Below are 18,979 nucleotides of genomic sequence, written 5' to 3' on the forward strand. Positions count from 1 at the left end.
AGATCTGTTCATCTTTGCCACAGTCCCCTCCTGGGGGCTGCCACTGGCTGAAGGTCTGACGTATTAAACTACGAGAGCCATGTTCTTGTTGCTCTTTACCCACACACTGTGAGTGGGGGCTCACGCTCCGACCAAGCACAGAGAACAAGGCTCTTCCTACTCTGAGTCCCCTCTGCCCTGTCATTATCCTTCAGTGACACCCCTCCCCCATCTAGTTTCCAGTAAAATCCCATGAACTTTCCTTCACAGAAACTGCTGGAGTTGTGGCTACCCTACCCGACTAGGACTACTCCAGAACAGTGGTTTGCCAATTCAGCTGCTCAGCAGAGCCACCTGTGAGCTTTCTTAACCACATAACCAGCCTCCCCCGAAGAGCTGAATGGAGCTGCTCAGTGCCGTGGCTCCCGGGCATCCCTAACACCCTACAATTCTAGACTGGTCTTCAACATTGGCCACTGCTTTCTACCCACATTGCAGTGATAATGTCATGAGTTATTTAAGCATTCTGAATGACTGTGTTTAAATGAGCCTTGTAGAGGACAGAAAAGAAATCTCTAGGCACCTGACATCTTCTTAACCTGGGATCAGGTAAGTCTTTATGGCCCCGGACATACTCTAGAATTTGAAGTGAACCTCCCTCTCCCGCTGCTGAGATGAGGTGTTCACTGACCTAATTTGGCTCCTTTTCTCAGCAGTGTAACCACTACAGATGTATTTCGACAACCAATGGCTCTATCCAAGGGGCGCATGCCGCTGTGGTCCACGTGCTCAATCACGGCTCCCTTCTCAACCAGATACAGTACCTGCAGGGAGAGACAGAGCCCTGAGGGGTGGCTGGTGGCAGAGGTGTCACACCCCACCCACCTCTGCATCCTGGGGTGGAACTGGCAGTCTTAGCTTTACTGTGATCTTCAACGCCTCTGGCCATGAAGGGTCCTAATGGAAATGAAGCCAACGGGTAACCGAAAAGAGGGCTATAATCCATAGCTAAAGTCCACTCTACCATCAGCAATGAGGGAGGCGGGTGAACACTCCTAGGGAGGGACATGTTATGTACATGCATTCATATACCACAGAGGAGTATATGTATATCAACTTCCCAGACCACAGGGATGGCCACAGTCATATTTTCATCTCCAATTACTTAGGAGGCAGACTTCTACAACAGCTCCTACATACTGGCAGTCTACAGCAATGGGACCTCTGGAAACACTCAGACCCACACAGCCTGGGTATAGCAAGCTAGAAAAACTAGCAGCTTGAGATTAGAAAAAACCAATTATTACTCACTTTAAGGCTTAGGAAAGAGACTTAAATATTGGGTATGTAAAGAGGCAAGGTTTGAGACCATGGTGCATAGCTTGATTTGACGTGGTATGACAGCAGTCACTCAGAAATGGAACACAGAGGAAAAATCACTTGGGCTACTCAAATTGCTGAAAAGAAGTCACCTTAGATTTTCATGTGAATCTGACAGTCCACCAATTATTCAAAATGACACTGGAAGGATTAATATCCATAATATATAAAGAACTCCTACAACTCAACAATAAGAAACCCAAATAACCCAATCTTAAAAAGGATATGAATATACATTTCTCTAAAGGTGATATACAAATGACTAAGAAGCATATGAGAAGATGCTCAACATTATTAATCATTAGAGAAATGAAAATCAAAACCATGAGATTATCACCTCACATTATTAGGATGGCCACTATCAAAAAAAAAAAAAAAAAAAAAGTGTTGGCGAGAATGTCAAGAAATAGGACCCCTGAGCATTGCTGGTGGGAGTGTAAACTGGTGCAAACACTCTAGACACAGTATGAAAGTTCCTCAAAAAAATTAAAAATATAACTACCACTTGATCCAGCAATCCCACTTCTGGGTATATATCCAAAAGAATATAGATAAATCTTGAAGAGTCTACAGGATCCTGAAGAGATATCTGCATAGCCACAGTGGACTATTGTAAATTGTGACGATTCACGATAGCCAAGAGGTGGAGTGAACTCAAGTGTTCACTGACAGATGAAATGATTGACACAATGTGGCACAGACATACAGTGGAATATTATTCAACCTTAAAAAAGGAAATCCTGTTACATGCTACTCTTGAAGAGTCTACAGGATCCTGAAGAGATATCTGCATAGCCACAGTGGACTATTGTAAATTGTGACGATTCACGATAGCCAAGAGGTGGAGTGAACTCAAGTGTTCACTGACAGATGAAATGATTGACACAATGTGGCACAGACATACAGTGGAATATTATTCAACCTTAAAAAAGGAAATCCTGTTACATGCTACAAGGTGGATGAACCTTGAAGACATTATGCTAAGTGAAATAAAGCCAGTTTATAAAAGGAAAAATATTCTATGATTCCACCTGTATGAGGTACTAGAGTGGTCAATTCACAAAGTAGAATGGTGACTGTCAGGGACTGGAGGAGAGAAACAGTCTTATTTATTGGGTACAGAGTTTCGGTTTTACAGGATAAAGTGTGGATATTAGTTGTACAATAATGTTAAGTGTACTTAGCACCACTGAACTCTTCACTTAGAAATGGTTAAGATGGTAACTTTTATGTTATGTGTTTTTAAATCACAATGAAAAAAAATTACCCTAGAATGCTAAGCTCCTTCACTCTTCCTAATGCTGACAAACTAGGATTTGGTAAGGTAATAGAAGCTGAAAAATAAAAGTATGGATATGTGAGGTTTAAACAGCTGTTTTTGAAAATCAACATTAAGTACAATTTACATTGTCCAGGAAATTGAGACCATTTAACACGAACATCACTGCCTTCTAAAAAGCATCAAGGCCCAGACATGCAGAACAAGGATGGCTTTTGTTCTAAATTTCATGGTTTCCAGAAACACAGTATCTCTCTGGCTAATTTGCACATTAGACATATTTAATTCTTCAAAAATGGTAAGTCTGAAGGAGCTGAACATTCCTTTAACACCTGCTTGGTGCCTGGGATGTGGAACTTGACAAAGACATGGTTTCTGCCCTGAAAGACATTTTGTAGTTCTTATATTACTAATATTTTATCCCTTCTTCTCTCAATTAAACATTTGGCAAAGGGATGAATATAGTGCCCTAAATATTTTATATTATTTATATATATATATTTTATCTATATAAATAATGTGACATTATATCTATATGCATCTATATAATCTATATAAATAATGTGGCATTGTCTAGAAATAATATAAACATATGTATGAGCAGTTACTAATCAGATAATTATCTGGTTTATTTTTAATAAATAAAAATCAGCATTGTCTAGAAATAACAAATATATAATCTATATATATATAATATATAGATTATATATATTTATATATAAATATTATATATTTATCTCATATAAATCTATATATATTATATATTTATATCTATATATTTATGTTATGTTTTATTTATGTTATTTTTTATTTACATTATTTACATTATTTATGTTATTTATGTTGTCTAGAAATATGTCTATAATATATAGATATAAATATATATAATATGTATATTATATATAGAAATATATATGTAAATATATATAATATAGATATATTTATATTATGTCTATATGTCTATTATGTCTATATTATAGACACCATATAATCTATATATATCTCTATTATATATATTTATATATATTATTTATATTATTTCTAGACTGCCACATTTTTATTAAAAATAAACCAGATAATTATCTGATTAGTAACCGCTCATATATATAAAAAAGTGATTTTTAAATGCTCTGTAGAGGAATTCTATTTATATGGGTTACTAGAAGAAAATAAAACTACACACACATTTGTGTGTGTATATATATATATATATATATATATATATAAACACACACACACACATACATATGTTCAACATATGTTTGAAGACACAGTTTGTAATCATGTATCTTGAAGGTTTTAAGAGTCTATTAAAATCTTTACTAAAATTCTGCTACAGACTGAATGCCAGAGAATTAGAGAAAAATGAAAGCTACCCCACAGCACACAAGTCCACACTGACCACACTCAACACAGCCTCACATGCACTCTGGGAATAATTCAACTCCTGGGTTTCTCTGCAGCACTGGCCTGGTGTGCAGGTGGAGTGTGTGACCACCTGCGGGGTACCTACGGTCTCTGCGTCACCGTAGAAGGCGGCTAGGTCCAAGGGAGTGCGGCCATTCTTGTCCGTCTGGTCTATCTCGGCTCCTTCTTCAACCAGAAACTGGACCACTGCCCTGTGACCCTTCAGACAAGCCCAGCTTAATGCTGACAGTCCCTCTTTGTCCAGAGAAGAAAGGGCAGCACCTGAAAGAAAAGCCCATTCGCAAAACATGAGCTCAGTAAGACAAAGCCCAGAAGCCAATCGATTCACATCTGCAAACACCTGGCCTGACTGGTAGCAATCAAGCCTGTGATATCTGAAGCTGGCAAAATGGTCACCACTGCTGAAGCTGAGTAATAGGTATATATGTCTACTACGTATTCTTTCTACTTGTGTGTGAATCAGAGAATGTCCGTAACAAGAAGACTTTTCAAACTTGAATTGAAAAGCACTGCCAGTGGGTCTACCAAAGCTCTTTTCTTTGTCCATTCCGAAGAAACCTCTGCAGGGGCTCCCATGCTGCTACCTTTTGAAAGGAGAAATTCCACGGTGCTCAAGTGTCCTTCACAAGCGGCCACCATGAGGGGCGTCCGGCCCTGCTTGTCACTTAGGCTCACATCACAGCCACGGTCCAAAAGTAATCTAACGATCTGAAAGAAACATTGGAATTACAATCTCCCTGCTCCACTTTCAATCATGTGCTCTCTACCCAGGCAGGTTTTCCACACTTAAAAGCAATAAAGGATTCCTTCTTCAAACGCCTCTTTACATGTGTGATTTGTAGGGCCCGTGCCATCTTTCCATTGTATTCCTTTGAACAGAATCTTCTTCCAAATATGTACTTTTTTTCACATACTCAATTACTATAGCTGTAAAACATGCACATACAAGGCATGAACAGTAGTAATGTGGAGAAGGGGAGATACCAGTCACAATCAAGTCATGACCAGACAGCCACAATGCGGCTTATGGGATCACTGGGCAGAACTAAAGGAAGGGGCAAAGGTCCTGGGTCCCGGGGTGATGATCCTGCAGCTACACTCCCGTAGGAGGGTGGGGGCTGCAGGAAAGCATTCACCCACCACACCCCCAAGCAATCTGCTTTTCTAAGCCTCTCAGCTTAGTGGATGGCTTGACCTTCACAGAAGGTAATTTTTAGCAAAGCTTCCTGGAAGACATTCCCAGCCTCAGCTCTGTGCCTTCAACCAGTGCGTGGCAATAAGACTGGGGAACACAAACAAAAAACCAGAGAGGTGTCTCCTACAAATACCATCACAGTGAGTGCCCTCTGGCACAGCATTAGTTATATGGCGACAACAGAAGGTGGAGTATTCCCACTGCTTTCTTGTTCTTGAGACACTGACAGATGCTTTCCAAACCTCCCCATGACTTAGGTGAGACCAGGAGAGAGGATTAGCTAGGGCATCAGATAGACATTATGAGGAGGACAGGACGCAGATGGTACAAACCAAGCTCTTGGAAATGGAACTGAAAAGCCAATCTTGGTGGAGAGCACTGGTAGCTCCTAACAATTGCACTAGCATCATGATTCCGTGATGTAAACTTGGGTCTAGAAAATTCTTCCTATAATGTATGTAGTAAGATCCATTTGTGTGCAGCTTGACTGTAACCTCATACCAGGCATGGGGTGGGTACGTGACTACTATTTGCAAAATGAATAAATGAATAAATGACTGTTCTCGAAGATCTCCTATGCCCCTAAATTAGAGGCAATGGGCCACTCCTCACAAAAGAAACCAGGCTGAATCACAGTCCTAGACCAGAGAGAAAATGTTTCCTTTTCTAAAGAGCACAAGAGAACCACTCTTCTTCCAAGGGTGCTGGACAAATGGGTCACAAAATCACGACAACAAGTATGTTACAGCAAGTCTTCAGTTCTCATGACAGAAAACTAACCCTCCCTGGTTAAAAGGAGGCAGCCGCTGGTCTCCCCTGGTCACCAGCCTTGCTCCCAGTTAGGTTACCAGCCTACAATGGCTGACTGCGCTAGCCCCTCAAATGTTGGCGGTTATTGAGTAGAACTGACAGCACAAGCAGCAGCCAAGAATGTGAAAAAGACAGGGTCAGGGGAGCCGCATGTGGCCTCTGGGGAGATGGGCGCTAGTGAGCTCTATCCCACCCACGGTTTCCGAAGCCTTCAGGGGCCCACCGGGTACCTGCCAATGCCCCTGGCGTGCTGCACAAAACAAAGGTGGGACTCCTCTCCTGTTAGTCTGAGACACAGCAGCTCCGTGCTCCAGCAGCAGCTCGCACACCTCCAGCTTCCCTCTTCCAGCAGCAGCAGTCAGGGCTGAGGGAAGGTCACAGGGCAGAGGGAGTCTGTTAGTGTGTGGTAGCTGAAGGGGGCCACAGATTCTTGGATAGTCCTCCCACTGCCAGGAAGGCAGTTCTGCACCCTTCCCTGCGTCCCTGGATCTGGGTGGGCTCTGTGACAGCTCTGACCAATGCAACACAGAAGGAATGACGACATGCCAGTGTCTGGGCCAGGTCCTGAGATGGGGAACTTCTAGTTCTCCTCGGAACACTCATTCTTGGAACCAGCTGCCATGGTGGGAGGAAACCCAAGTGGCCCTGTGGTGACACTCACAGGGAGAAGCACCCAGGCCTGTGTGTGGTTGACAGTCCCAGGTGAGCTCCCAGCAGCCAGCCAGCAACAAACTGGCAAGCATGGGTGTGCACCATCCTGATAACTGATCCCCAGACAGAGTCTCGCTGCACCAGGTAAAGCAGGTGAGCAGAGGTGAACCATCCCTACCAAGCCCAGTCCACACTGTAGATTCAGGAGCCACTATGTTTTTATTTCATTGTCTTGTTTTGCTTTTTTTGTCCCTCCACCCACAGCAAGAGATAATCAGAATATAGTGCAACACACACACACACACACACACACACACACACACACACAATCAGCAGTATTATACAGTCCAGCCTCTTACCTTAAAGTCATAAATTTCAATCAGCAAGAACTAGTAATTACTGAGGCAGTCAAGGGCATATCAAATCATTCCTGTCTATACAGAGCTTAGAATCTCTATAACCAGTCAAGATGCTGGATTAAGAATGTCAAGAAAGCAAGAAAAGGGAATCTGATTGTTGGGGGCCTCGAGTGCTCAGGTAAATAGCCTAATGCGATACTGAGCAGCAAGTGGCCGCTGGTGGTAGTGATGTTCTAGGAAAGTCAGCCAAGGATAAAACAAAAATAGAATGGAGGGAAAGAGAATACATTGGAAAGGTTTTCATGATGCCCCCACTTCAGTAACTATGCCTCCTCACCCCCGTCCCAGGCCATGATTCCTGATGAAGAGTAGTAAAAAGAGGGGTTTAATTGGATGAGCGTCCTCTGCTATGTCACATGAATGATCATCTAGAGGAAAGGATGGTCACAGATTCCAGGGACGATCCCAAGCCAGGACAACAAGACAAGTTTCAGTGGAGGACAGGACAGGAAGGCGCTGGGGAGGAACGACACCTCAGGAGGGAGCACTGACAATTCAGATGAGGAAGGAGAAGGCTGAATGTGGTACTGTGGCTCTATTCCTGCTGCCTGCCTAAGACAACGTTGTCTCAGCCTCACACTTACACATGCCCGGCTTCCAGAACAGATCCAGTGTTGCTACAAATCAGTAAGACCTCTCAGTATGAAAATCAGGAAAACACAGTACAAGGCCCTTCACCAAAGGTGAAGTCCAAGTGATAATGAACTTATGAAAAGTACCCAGCCTCGTCAGCAATCCAAGTAATTGAGAAATGGATACGCTCACACACACTGCTGGTTGGAGTAAAGATATCCACATCCCATCGCACAGCAACCCCACTTGCAGACATGTGCCTGGAGATGCCCTTCTAGGGCACTGAGAGATGTAGTGACAACAGCCACAAACCGAAAGCAGCTCACATGGCCATCAACAGTGGGGTGCATCGAAGTACGGTGCAGCCCAACAATGGAACACAGTACAGCAAGAACAACAAACGCCACACCACTGAAGGCAACACAAGGCACCAGTATCACAAACTTGTCATCAGTTCAAAGAAACAACACACAAAGGAACATGCACGGTGACTTGGTCATACGTAGCACACATACCCCACCGCAGCAGGGCACCTCCTTTTAGAGGGCAGCCTGGCTCCACTGCAGACCGCAGGGTCTGTGTCCCATTCTCCTGGGCACCTAAGGGGGTCAGGCCTAGGGGACCCAAGTGCTCACAAACCCTGCTTTCCACATGCACATCTCCATCCTTCTGTCCTCCTCAGACCCCTCTCGGGATAGACAACCACACCTACTCCACCTCCAGTCAGCCTGACCACAGTTCAACCCCAGGAGCCACATGTGCACAAGCATGTAAACCTGACACCTGGGCCTGATCTGCCTGTGAGAAGAACAGTTCTTCCAAGAAACAAAGAAGTCTCCTCGGACTGTTCCCGGGACACAGTGCAGTGGGGCCAGAGACTGTTCACACAGAGGTGCCACAGCTGCTCAGCAGATCACCTGAGTTTCCCATCCACCCCAGGGACCTGTGCCCTAGGAAAGTGAGGAAGATGGCAGGACTCATGAGCAAGTGAGCGAATGTGCCAGGCCGGGGCCCTAAACATGTGAAGGTCAGGCTGTGGAAGGTGGTGTAGAAAGCAAGCCCTCTCCTTCTGGAAAGGCAGTGAGCGCTCACTTTGCTTCTGGCCCTAAGTCCCCTGAGGCAGGGAATGTGTCACCAGAGCAGCCTGTCACTGGGCAATCTTAATAATGCTTTCCTGTCATCATCTATCCAAAGAATTTCTTACAACTCTAAGAAGGGCCACAGTTAGCAGCTGCCATCTGCACTGCTGATTTTCTCAAGACACAGACGAGGGTCTCGACTGCAGGTGCCATTCTTACCTGGGTTACCCTAAGAAGCTCACTGACACTGACCATACATCTTAACTCGTAAGGAATTTGTAAACAAACACCATAAAGAGAACAGTATTTGTATCAGTTTTATATACTGATGCCCTGGGGTGGAGGTGAGGGTTCCCATACCCAGAGTATCTGAAAACCAGTGGCCAAGGGGATCCTGTCTATACTATAGAGTCTAAACTAGCAGGCCCTGGCCCCAGCTGTCCCAGGCATGCCCAAGATAGTCCGTTCCCGCCATGGTGTTAACGTTAATGATTCCTAAGTAACACAAGCTTTGGGGCACTTTTTAAGAGTGTTATCTGGATGGATCGGAACACGACCAATGAGCAGCTCAAGAGATGGAAGTTCTGGGCAGTGAGACACCTCTTGGACCTGCTGACCTCTGTAAGCCTCCTCCAATTAGGGATCTCCTCCTCTCCCCTCCTCTGGTCACAGCTGACCACTGCAAGGAAAGAATGAACGAAGGAACGAATGAATGAATAAATCCACACACACACTGCAGGCAGGGTCATGGCCAGCAGATATGCAGGACAGCCTGGGAAGGAACAAACTCAAGGCACTTCTGTTTGATGAGGTCCTGAAGCAGCAGGGCCTCACTAACATTCCATTATCTTCTATTTAGTAAACAAGTTTCATCTGTATTGTAAATGGGGCCTTTAAATCCGGATGTCTGGTGCAGCTGCTACTGAATTTTTGCAACAGCAGCACATCAGAAATGACAGCCCAGCACTAAAAATAGGGCCGTGTGTTTTATGGAGGCGCCAGAGAAGCCAGAAGTTGGAGCAGCTGATGAGCGGATGAGAGCGCCACCCCAGGCCTGGCGACAGAGCTGGATTCCCTTCTCTTCCTTTACAGCCAGACCTGCTGTGCATTTGGTGATTAACTTCCTTTTGAGATAAAGCACCTATATGCACAGGCTGAAAGAGCGTCACACAGTCTGCTCTGGCCTAACACCGCCCACGCTGTGCACATCAAGTCCTAATGAGGCGCTCTCCTTTTCAAGTGATGTAGGTCAATAGGACCTGTGTTACCCTTTTTTACTCCTATGAATACTTTTGGCCTCATCACTCAAAACCCCTGAGGCTAGAGGGCACCTCAAGTTCCAGCAGCCACAGATTTAAGGACACCAGATTGAGAAACAAGCAAGACTGAAGAACAGTCAACCACATGCTGAAACAAACAAAATCAGGCAAGACTCTGCTCAGGAATTCTAACTATTCTGCTGAAAAGGCTGACCTCTGAGCTGACCACCAGACTCTAATGAGGGTCAGTGCACTCTGTGTGGCCAAAAGAAAAGAGGGGTGGGGGGAGACAGGAGGAGCGGGTGAGGCTCTGGCAGTGGGGAAATGCCTGTCTTCTGGCCAAAGAAATTCGGAGACGAAGGTGCGAAAAGACCTGGCACGAAATGGAGACTCTAAAATCAATGTGAGTGAACACATGGCACTTTTTATGACTCAAATTGGACACAATTTCTTTTACTTGCAAATTCCTTAACAAGATGGCACTTTTCTAATTAAATTCCCATGAAAGCATAGATCGTTTTTGGAAGATTCTGAATAATTGTACCTCAGCAATACTGTCCTGTCTTCAGAACAGGAGATTTGTCACAGCAGACATTCCTTTTAAGAAGACCCAGTTGAGGGGCGCCTGGGTGGCTCAGTTGGTTAAGCGTCCGACTTCGGCTCAGGTCACGATCTCGCGGTATGTGAGTTCGAGCCCCGCATCGGGCTCTGTGCTGACTGCTCAGAGCCTGGAGCCTGTTTCAGATTCTGTGTCTCCCTCTCTCTCTGACCCTCCCCCGTTCATGCTCTGTCTCTCTCTATCTCAAAAATAAATAAATGTTAAAAAAAAAAAATTTAAAAAAAAAAAAAAAGAAGACCCAGTTGACACCCAATATTACGAGCTTCCTGAAAACATCAGTTAGATCTGGTTCTTTGTAAAATGGATCATTTCCAGGAATCTTTTACATATTCAAGTTCTCTGGGCAAAGGTCTGATTTACAAACACTCAATTGTCAACTTGCCAGGAACGCAGTCATTCCACAAACAGGGCTGTTTATAACATTTTATGGCAGATCTGTCACTCAAATACACAGGCACAGGATGGCTGGCTTGAGGGTTTTAACAATGGATCATTATTCCCCTCCTCAGATGTTTCTGTCCCTAATTTAGAGACCTTGAGAGAAGGGTGACAGGTCAGTGCACACAGTGGCGGCTCCCACTTCCAGACAGCGGCCTTTTCAGACACTCCTTACACATTGCCATGCCACCCTCCGAGGCCGGAGCGGAACACGTGAGCCTGACCGTCTGCACCTGCAAAGGGGCAGTCATGCTGGCCCAGATGGCTGACAGAGGGACATGGGCAGAGTGGCTCTGCTTTGCTTATATATTTATGTTTACTGGTGCAATTTATTTCCTAATATATTGACTTTTCCTGTCTGTCAGAAAAGTGAGTGGGGAAAAAAAAAAACCCCAAAGTGCCAACATTTATAATAAGCAGCAGGATTCTCATAAATGTCATCTAGTTGCAATCAAGATGGAAACCATTAGATGTGCCACAGGCAGTGATGTTTGAACCTCAGCTGAAGGCTCTCTGGACAAACCCCACCCAACTGCAAAGGAGGAGAACAAAAGTAAAGAGTGTGCATGAAATGCTGGAAAATTCTCAGCTATTTTATCTAAGAGGTCAAATGTAATCAGGAATTTTATGATTTAAAAAAAAAAAATTCTTTGGGAATGGCAGCCTCTCTCCCTTGATTTCCAAAAACTGACTGGTTTAGAAGTTGTTACGGAGGAAGTTGACCCCTGCTGTGTTTGGCTTTGTTTTCTTCTGAGTATGGGCTGGGCTGGGCGGCCACCCTGAGGGCCTCTGACAGGCTAACCCCAAAGTTCTCTGCCTGAATGAAAGTAGCACCAAACCCCAAACAAAAGGCAGGCAACACCCCCTTATCCACCTGCTAGGAGTAGGGCTAAGATTTATAAAAGCCAAACCCCATAGCCTTGCTCTGTTAGGCATTTGCTTCCTTTGTTCAGGGGATGGGAAGGCTTCCCTTAGACAGAAAAACAACTTCCTACAGCTATAAATTCTTCATCTCCACAGGGACCAGGCAGTTACTTAATGTAATTCTCAACAACATAAAGAGTAAAATGAAACACAATAAAGAGTGATTACTCTTTACTCTTACTGAGATCTCTTAGAGATTACTCTTTACTCTTACGCTATTACTTACTAAAAAATATCACTGAATTGAGGGATGAACCCCTCAAAAGTCTCTAGCACTCCCAGCCCTGAACAAAGCCCCGCTGGGTGGGCTCCGTGACCTTATGAACGGGAAGCCAGCACCACCCAGATGCTCAGAGAGTCTCCCAAGTAATGGCTGGGAACACCGTCCTAGGTCTGACCCTGCCTTAGTGTTCTCCATTTGGCAGAAGTCCCCCAGGAGGACCTGGGGGATGGAGGAAAGGATGGATGTTACCAAGCAACCGGCAACAACCGAGCATCACATGAAACGGTGACTCCCCATCACATCACGCCAGCTCCCAATGACCTACCTATGGAGGTTAAAACAAGACAGGGGCCAAATCTAAGGAACCAGGACATTCCTGATGTGTGAAAAGTTCTGTAAAAACATGCTATCAATCTCTGTGTGATAATTAAAGACTAATTAAAGACGAAACATGAACCTCAAATTGCCAAGGAATTCATTACAGAAATAAAATTTATAATTGCCACTAAACAGGACTTCGCATGTAACCAAAAGTCATTGTTGTCCTTCGTTTCTGTAAAGTAATTGCAAACTAAGGTTCTATCACTTAAACATCCATTTCAATAATCTATCCAGACCAAATGTATAGTATAACATTCAATAATTAATACTAATTTATCACAACCCTAGCAGCATACTGCATCTGTTGAACACTTAACAACTGCCAAGCTCTGGCTAAAATACTATGGGTGAATTTTTATTTAATCTTGATAAGAATCCTTTGAATTCAGTGACTGTCCATTTTATTGAGGTGAAGGAATCGAGTCACAAGAGTTACATGATTTTCCCCAAACCCACAGCCAATCAATATCATTCAGGAATTAAATCCAAACAGCTGAATGAATGAACCTGGATTCATGCTCTCAATCAAAACAGGAAAATCCTAACATATTTTAATATTATATCATGATACCTATAAAATGCTTTCTACACTGACACTTCATGGCCCTTTAAGTTCACAAATTCATTTACTATACAACTAACTTTTATGAGGTAAGTATTGCTCATCCTGGTTTTATAGATGAGGAAAATAAGGCCCAGAGAAGTTAATCAACTTGCCTAAGGTCACACAGTTAGTGGGAGGCAGAGGTAGGATTGAAGTTGGAGATCCTAACTCCTATGTTGTTGCCTCTGGGATGTTCCCCTGAAAAATATCCAACTAGGGGCACCAGGGTGGCCCAGTTGGTTAGGTGTCTGACTCTTGATTTGGGCTCAGCTCATGATCCCAGCATTGTGGGATCAAACCCTGCACTGGGCTCTGTGCTGTGCATGGAGCCTGCTTGGGATAGATACTCTTTCCCTCTCTCTCCACCCCTCCTTGCCCCTCCCACCACACCACACACTCGTGCACGCACACTCTCTTAAAAAATATATATGTGTCCAACTAATCAGACTATGAATGTTGTTTTAGATAAGAGTACCAGAAAACACTTTTCTTCTCCTGAAGAACTGTTAAGCCTTCTCCCACAGACAATAAGAATAATCTACAATGATTATGTTCCCTTCCAACTCTGGTCACATGGTATCCTAAGACCAAAACAGCTCAATCTAATGAACATTTAGGACACAGGAGCAGGAATATCTGTGCAAATTCTTGTGTCCTATTTCTGACATTATTTTTTCCCTATTCTTTTATGTATTATTTCAAATAAGTCTCTGCAAATCCTTTGAGGAATAATATGTACTATAAATAACAAATTCAATTTAGGAACAATTTCCTAAAACACGGACAACATAAATCACATTTCATACAGACTTTGTCCTAAAAAAAAATCAGAACACAGCTTTTCACAGCTGTCATTTCTAAAGTGTGATGAGAATGCTCACATTTTTGATAGACCCTCTTACACACCACGTTATTTAAAGCATATGTAATGTGTGGTTCTTCCTTCTCTCCTTAAAGGGCTGAGCATGCCCGAAGGAGGACAGTTACGTGCAGGACTCCATGCAAGGGGTCAGGGTTAAAGAGGGTATTTCCACAGATACACTTATGCAAGTTCACATTCAGCCCAGAGGATGGAAGGAAGGAAGGATCCAAACACTTCAATAAGAATTTGAAAGAAACAGTTATGATTTTTCTGAGGAAGTGCAGATGAACCATACATAGTTCTTCCAGGAGTGACTGAAATAACAAGCAACAGTGTTTGTAGGTAAAGGTGCTCTAAGCTACTTATATGTAGATGAGTACAAGTTTTTAATGCCGAAGGCATCTGTTGTCTTTTAAGGAACAGTGGAATTAACACAAGAAGGATGGACTCTATGCACAGCAAAAGCACCATGAACAGAGTTCCAGTAGGTAAGTGGCCAGGTTACCGGTTCATTTGCAGCGAGATGCACTCTGTGGGTTTTCAACTTGCCCCACTTCTTGCCCCCGCCCCACGCCAACCTGTCCTGCAGGGCAGGCACACACAAGTCAGCTGATCTCTGCTGTCTTGTCAGCAGAGAGGAATGGCTCTCCATAGCACACCTACGCCGGGGCAGCGAGGTGGGGATGGGCGGTGCAAACCCCAGCGGTCTGCCAGGACAGTAAAAAGACAGGGTGCAGACAAACCCAGTCCCCTTAGTTCTTACCCCCAAATCTGTCTCTACTTGAGGGTGACCCTCACGCCCATCTCCCTCCTTGCAGAGCCTGGGTTAGCCCTTCCTCCCTACATTCCCCCACTTTGTTCTTCCCCTTACAGGGTCCTAGGTTACCCCACCCCTTCTACGCCCCTTCCCCTTCCCCTCCAGGTCCTGAGCTACCCCTCTCCCATATCCTCCAGGATCCTGTATTACAATCCTCATCCTGAGGTATCCCCTCCCTCACATCCTCTAGGGTCCTGGATTACCCCTCTGTCATGTTTTGAGGTCAAAGACAATCAAGAACTACTTTTGTTTGGATTGGCAAAACCTGGATTTCTACTCATCTTAGATACTTTCTTAAACACCAGTAGAAGAAGGGATGCCTTGACAAGGATTTCCCAACAACAGCACTGGTGAGATACAGAGGATCTCCAAAAATTGAATATCCTAGGTATACAATAATAAGTCACTTTGCTTTCCTCAGCAGGATACGTTTAGCAAATTCCTTAACATAAAAGTTCTCCACATGCCCCAAAAAGCAATGGACAAATGCTTTTTCTTCCAGTCTCTCATCTGAAAATCTGTTCTGAGATGCCCATACATCTCAGAATGTAGTCTGAATGCCAAAGTCAATACTTACTGGAGTAAGTATTAAATTTGCTTTAAATTGTTACCATGTGATAGCCCTCCTCTCTCTAAAAAAGCAAAGTAAAATCTGACCAAAGGGTCATTTTTCAACCAACAATAAGTCATCCTGTTTCCTGGGGTGCATGCACCATATTCTGTGGCAGCCTTGAGTGTGATAGGCTCAGCCGTCCATGGCCTGGGTCCACCTGCAATTCAGAGCTGAAGGACACCCCACCTCCGGCAGGGTGGGCAGAACCACAGAGTGGGAAATTAAAGCAGTTCCATGGAGACAAGAGGGCAACATCAAGGATGCAATACGACTCATTACCCCGGCTGCACGGTCCAGTAAGGAAATTAGTGTGAGCACCACCCTCCTCCAAGATGGGCCTGGAAACGCTGCACCCCAGCTGACAGGGCCAGGCCTCAGATTCAAGGTCCAGAGGCAGCGAGGTCCTACCCACAATTCTGTCCAGAATTAAGAAAATAGTGAACTTTGATTAATACACATGTAGAACTAAACTGCCCCCACCTGCTAGGAAAAGGGAGGGCCATGGAGCTGAATAATCTACTCAATTTACAGTGAAGTAGATTCTGGTCTTGTTAGAGAGGAAACTAAGGGGTTTTAAATAACTTTGACATTAAAAAACCATGGTATTTACAATGACTAAACTTCTTTAGGAAGTACTAACTAGCCAACTAAAGTATTTTGCCAACTGCAATAGCATGAGCAACATAAAAGACACTTTAGAGGAGGTATTTCAGCCAGACTTCTCACTCCCCCTGACAGAGCATCATCCCCTTGCAGAAATTAGGGCAGGGGAGCCCTGGGAGCAGTCAGCCCATGGGCATGACAGCATCCTGTCTGGGCATGAAGCCCAGAGCCCCAGGCCTGCTGACAGACCAGCCAGCGAGCAGTAAGAAGGACTTCCCAGGGAACAACAGTATGAGGACACAGCACATCTAGGGTGAGCAGTTGGGCTGGCAGTGCAGGGAGGGGGACATTAAGCATGGGCTGGCACAGGCCACTCTGTGCTATCAGCCATGCCCACACCACATCTGGTTGTTAACAGCTATGTCCCCAAAGGTGCGATCCAGCACCCAACTACACCCTCAGCACACCTGCGGCACCAGTGACTCAGACAAGAGTTTCTAAGCCAGCCTGGAATCCAGCAGGACACGGTCTCTGCTATGACAGACACAAGGAAACCAGAAGATTAGTGCCTTATGAGCCACCAGGCTCCTTACCCCTCCCCACCCCAACAACAAAATTTCTCCCAAATTATTCTGCAAGGTTAATGTTACTTGCCCAAAGACTGTATGTTTTTTAAAAATTTTTTTTAACTTTTTTTTTTTGAGAGAGAGAAAGAGAGAGAGACAGAGTGTGAGTGGGGGAGGGGCAGAGAGAATCCAAAGTAGGCTCCAGGCTCTGGCTGTTGGCACAGAGCCTGATGCGGGGCTTGAACCCACAAACCATAGCATCATGACCTGAGCCAAAGTTAGATGCTTAATGGACTGAGCCGCTCAGGCACCCCTGGTTTTGTTTTCTTTAAACCCACTTGTTCACTCAGCCAACACCCATGTGACAAGCACCCAAAAGGCCAGTATCTAGTGGCTACCAGGTTTCAGGGCACAGAGTACATTTCCAACATCACAGGAGGTTTGGTTAGACAATACTAGATTAAATAGTTGCTGTTCACACAGGTAAGCACAAGAGACAGGAAAATTTCTGCTCTCCTAAAGCCTACCATTTGGGAAAACCCACCTCTGACCAAATCAACATCAATAATCAAATTTATAAATGGTCAACTGTAAAGTGACCCAAAAGAGTCACGGGTGGGGAAGGCCCTGCTTACCAGACAGGCACATCTGCACGTAAAATGGCAAATGCTAACATAGAAGAGCCTCTATCTCCCTATAAAGAATAAGAAATTCCGACCAGAAACACAGACAGTAGGCTCACAGACTTGAGAGTTGCCTGCAGCTTGGAAACACAGTTCCTCTGACAATTTGCAACAGCATGAGGTCACCAGTTAGGCATCTCTGATCATTTCAGTTTGGGCTAATCCACAACAAACATGGATATGGAAACAGTAACTTAGGCCGGGACTTCGTGGGAGCGATTACTTGTCATGGCTGAGGAATGCCTGAAACAGAGATAACACAAGCATCTGATGGGTTCTTGTCATCTTCCAGGCCGCCCTGGAAGCAGGGCCCTGAGATGGCCTGGCCACGCCTGGGAATGTCATGGAGCAAAGGGGCTCCACAGCCTGGAGGGCAGAGCTGTGGGTGGCCGCACGCGTCAGCAGCCCCCTCCTCGGTAGCTTGGTGCTTTCTGACAAGTCCCACCACTTCTTCCACCGGAGGGGAAGTGCTTAGAAGCTACCAGACTACACAGCAGGTTTTCCAAGGGCTGGACCCTGTAAATAGCAATCAGACAGGAAAAGCAAATGGCCCCAGATACTGGTGAAAGGGAGACCTACATAAGTTAAGCTCTGTATTCTCTAAAACCAGTAGAGATATCCTTTAAGTTTTCTAAAAACTGTGGGTTTACTACAATAAACCTCCAAATTAAATATTGTTATTATTTTAGATGAGCATCTTTAAAATCTGTTATACTTTCTTGTCTCTTAAAACTCAAGATAGAAACCATGGGCACCTGGGTGTCTTGTCCCGTTAAGTGTCAGACTTTGGCTCAGGTCATGACCTCACGGTTTGTGGGTTCAAGCCCCACCTCGGGCTCTCTGCTGTTAGTGTGGAGACAGCTTTGGATCCTCTGTCTCCCTCTTTCTGCCCCCCCCCCCACTCTCTCGCTCTCAAAAATAAAGATTAAAAATAATAATAATGCTAAGATAGGAACCATCCTCTTCTGTGATGACATTTGAGGACTCTAGGTCATCAGCAGGGAGATGCTCAGGGTACAGAAGGCATAGGACTGTCCCTACTCCCACCAACCCCACAGGGACTGGCCTGAGTGACCAGGGGTCTCTATGGGTCTGTTGTTCCCTGTGTTCCCTCCTCTCTGGCTGTCAGCTGTCATCACCTGTCACCAGTGACATGCAACTTCTAATCAGCAAAAGGCATAAAAATGACATTTTTGCAATATAAAGGAGATACACAGGGAGCACAAGGGTCTCTCCTGGCAGAAAAGTGGGGAAGGATTTTGTGCACAGATTTAGCCCTCCCACTTCTAGAACTGGCTGTGAGAGAAGGACAGGTAGCTGCCATCTGCAAACAGGGGGGTGTCAGTGCACAGAAATAGAATGGGAAGGGGAGCCAAAAACAGACCAAGGAGACCCTCCCTGGTTACCCCATCAGCTGGTATTTTAAAGCCAAGCTGTTCAAACTAAATGTATACTCAACAGACCTGTATAAGCTTCTACAAGGGTTCAAAGAGAAATACTGAACCACTTTATTCATACGATGCTTCCAGTTTTTCTGTCATCTTCCCACACCCCTGACAGGCTCACTCACAGGATCCTGCCCCTGGGCTGTGGC

The 18,979-nt window shown here is 44.7% G+C and overlaps 1 protein-coding gene across 15 annotated transcripts in view; it reads right to left on the reverse strand.

Annotated features, from left to right (window-relative positions):
• The window catches only part of TANC1 (tetratricopeptide repeat, ankyrin repeat and coiled-coil containing 1), a 239,589-nt gene that overhangs the window by 7,581 nt on the left and 213,029 nt on the right, over positions 1-18,979 (reverse strand). For all 15 annotated transcript variants that reach the window (XM_058694414.1, XM_058694489.1, XM_058694453.1 and 12 more), the window contains 4 exons: positions 6,302-6,435; positions 4,651-4,774; positions 4,152-4,327; positions 671-803 (listed from right to left, as the gene is read on the reverse strand). In XM_058694414.1, coding sequence (XP_058550397.1) covers positions 671-803; positions 4,152-4,327; positions 4,651-4,774; positions 6,302-6,435 — 567 coding nt within the window. The remainder of the gene's footprint in view (positions 1-670; positions 804-4,151; positions 4,328-4,650; positions 4,775-6,301; positions 6,436-18,979) is intronic.

Source organism: Neofelis nebulosa, chromosome 2 (genome assembly GCF_028018385.1).
Source record: "Neofelis nebulosa isolate mNeoNeb1 chromosome 2, mNeoNeb1.pri, whole genome shotgun sequence".
In the NCBI taxonomy this organism is placed as follows: domain Eukaryota; kingdom Metazoa; phylum Chordata; class Mammalia; order Carnivora; family Felidae; genus Neofelis; species Neofelis nebulosa.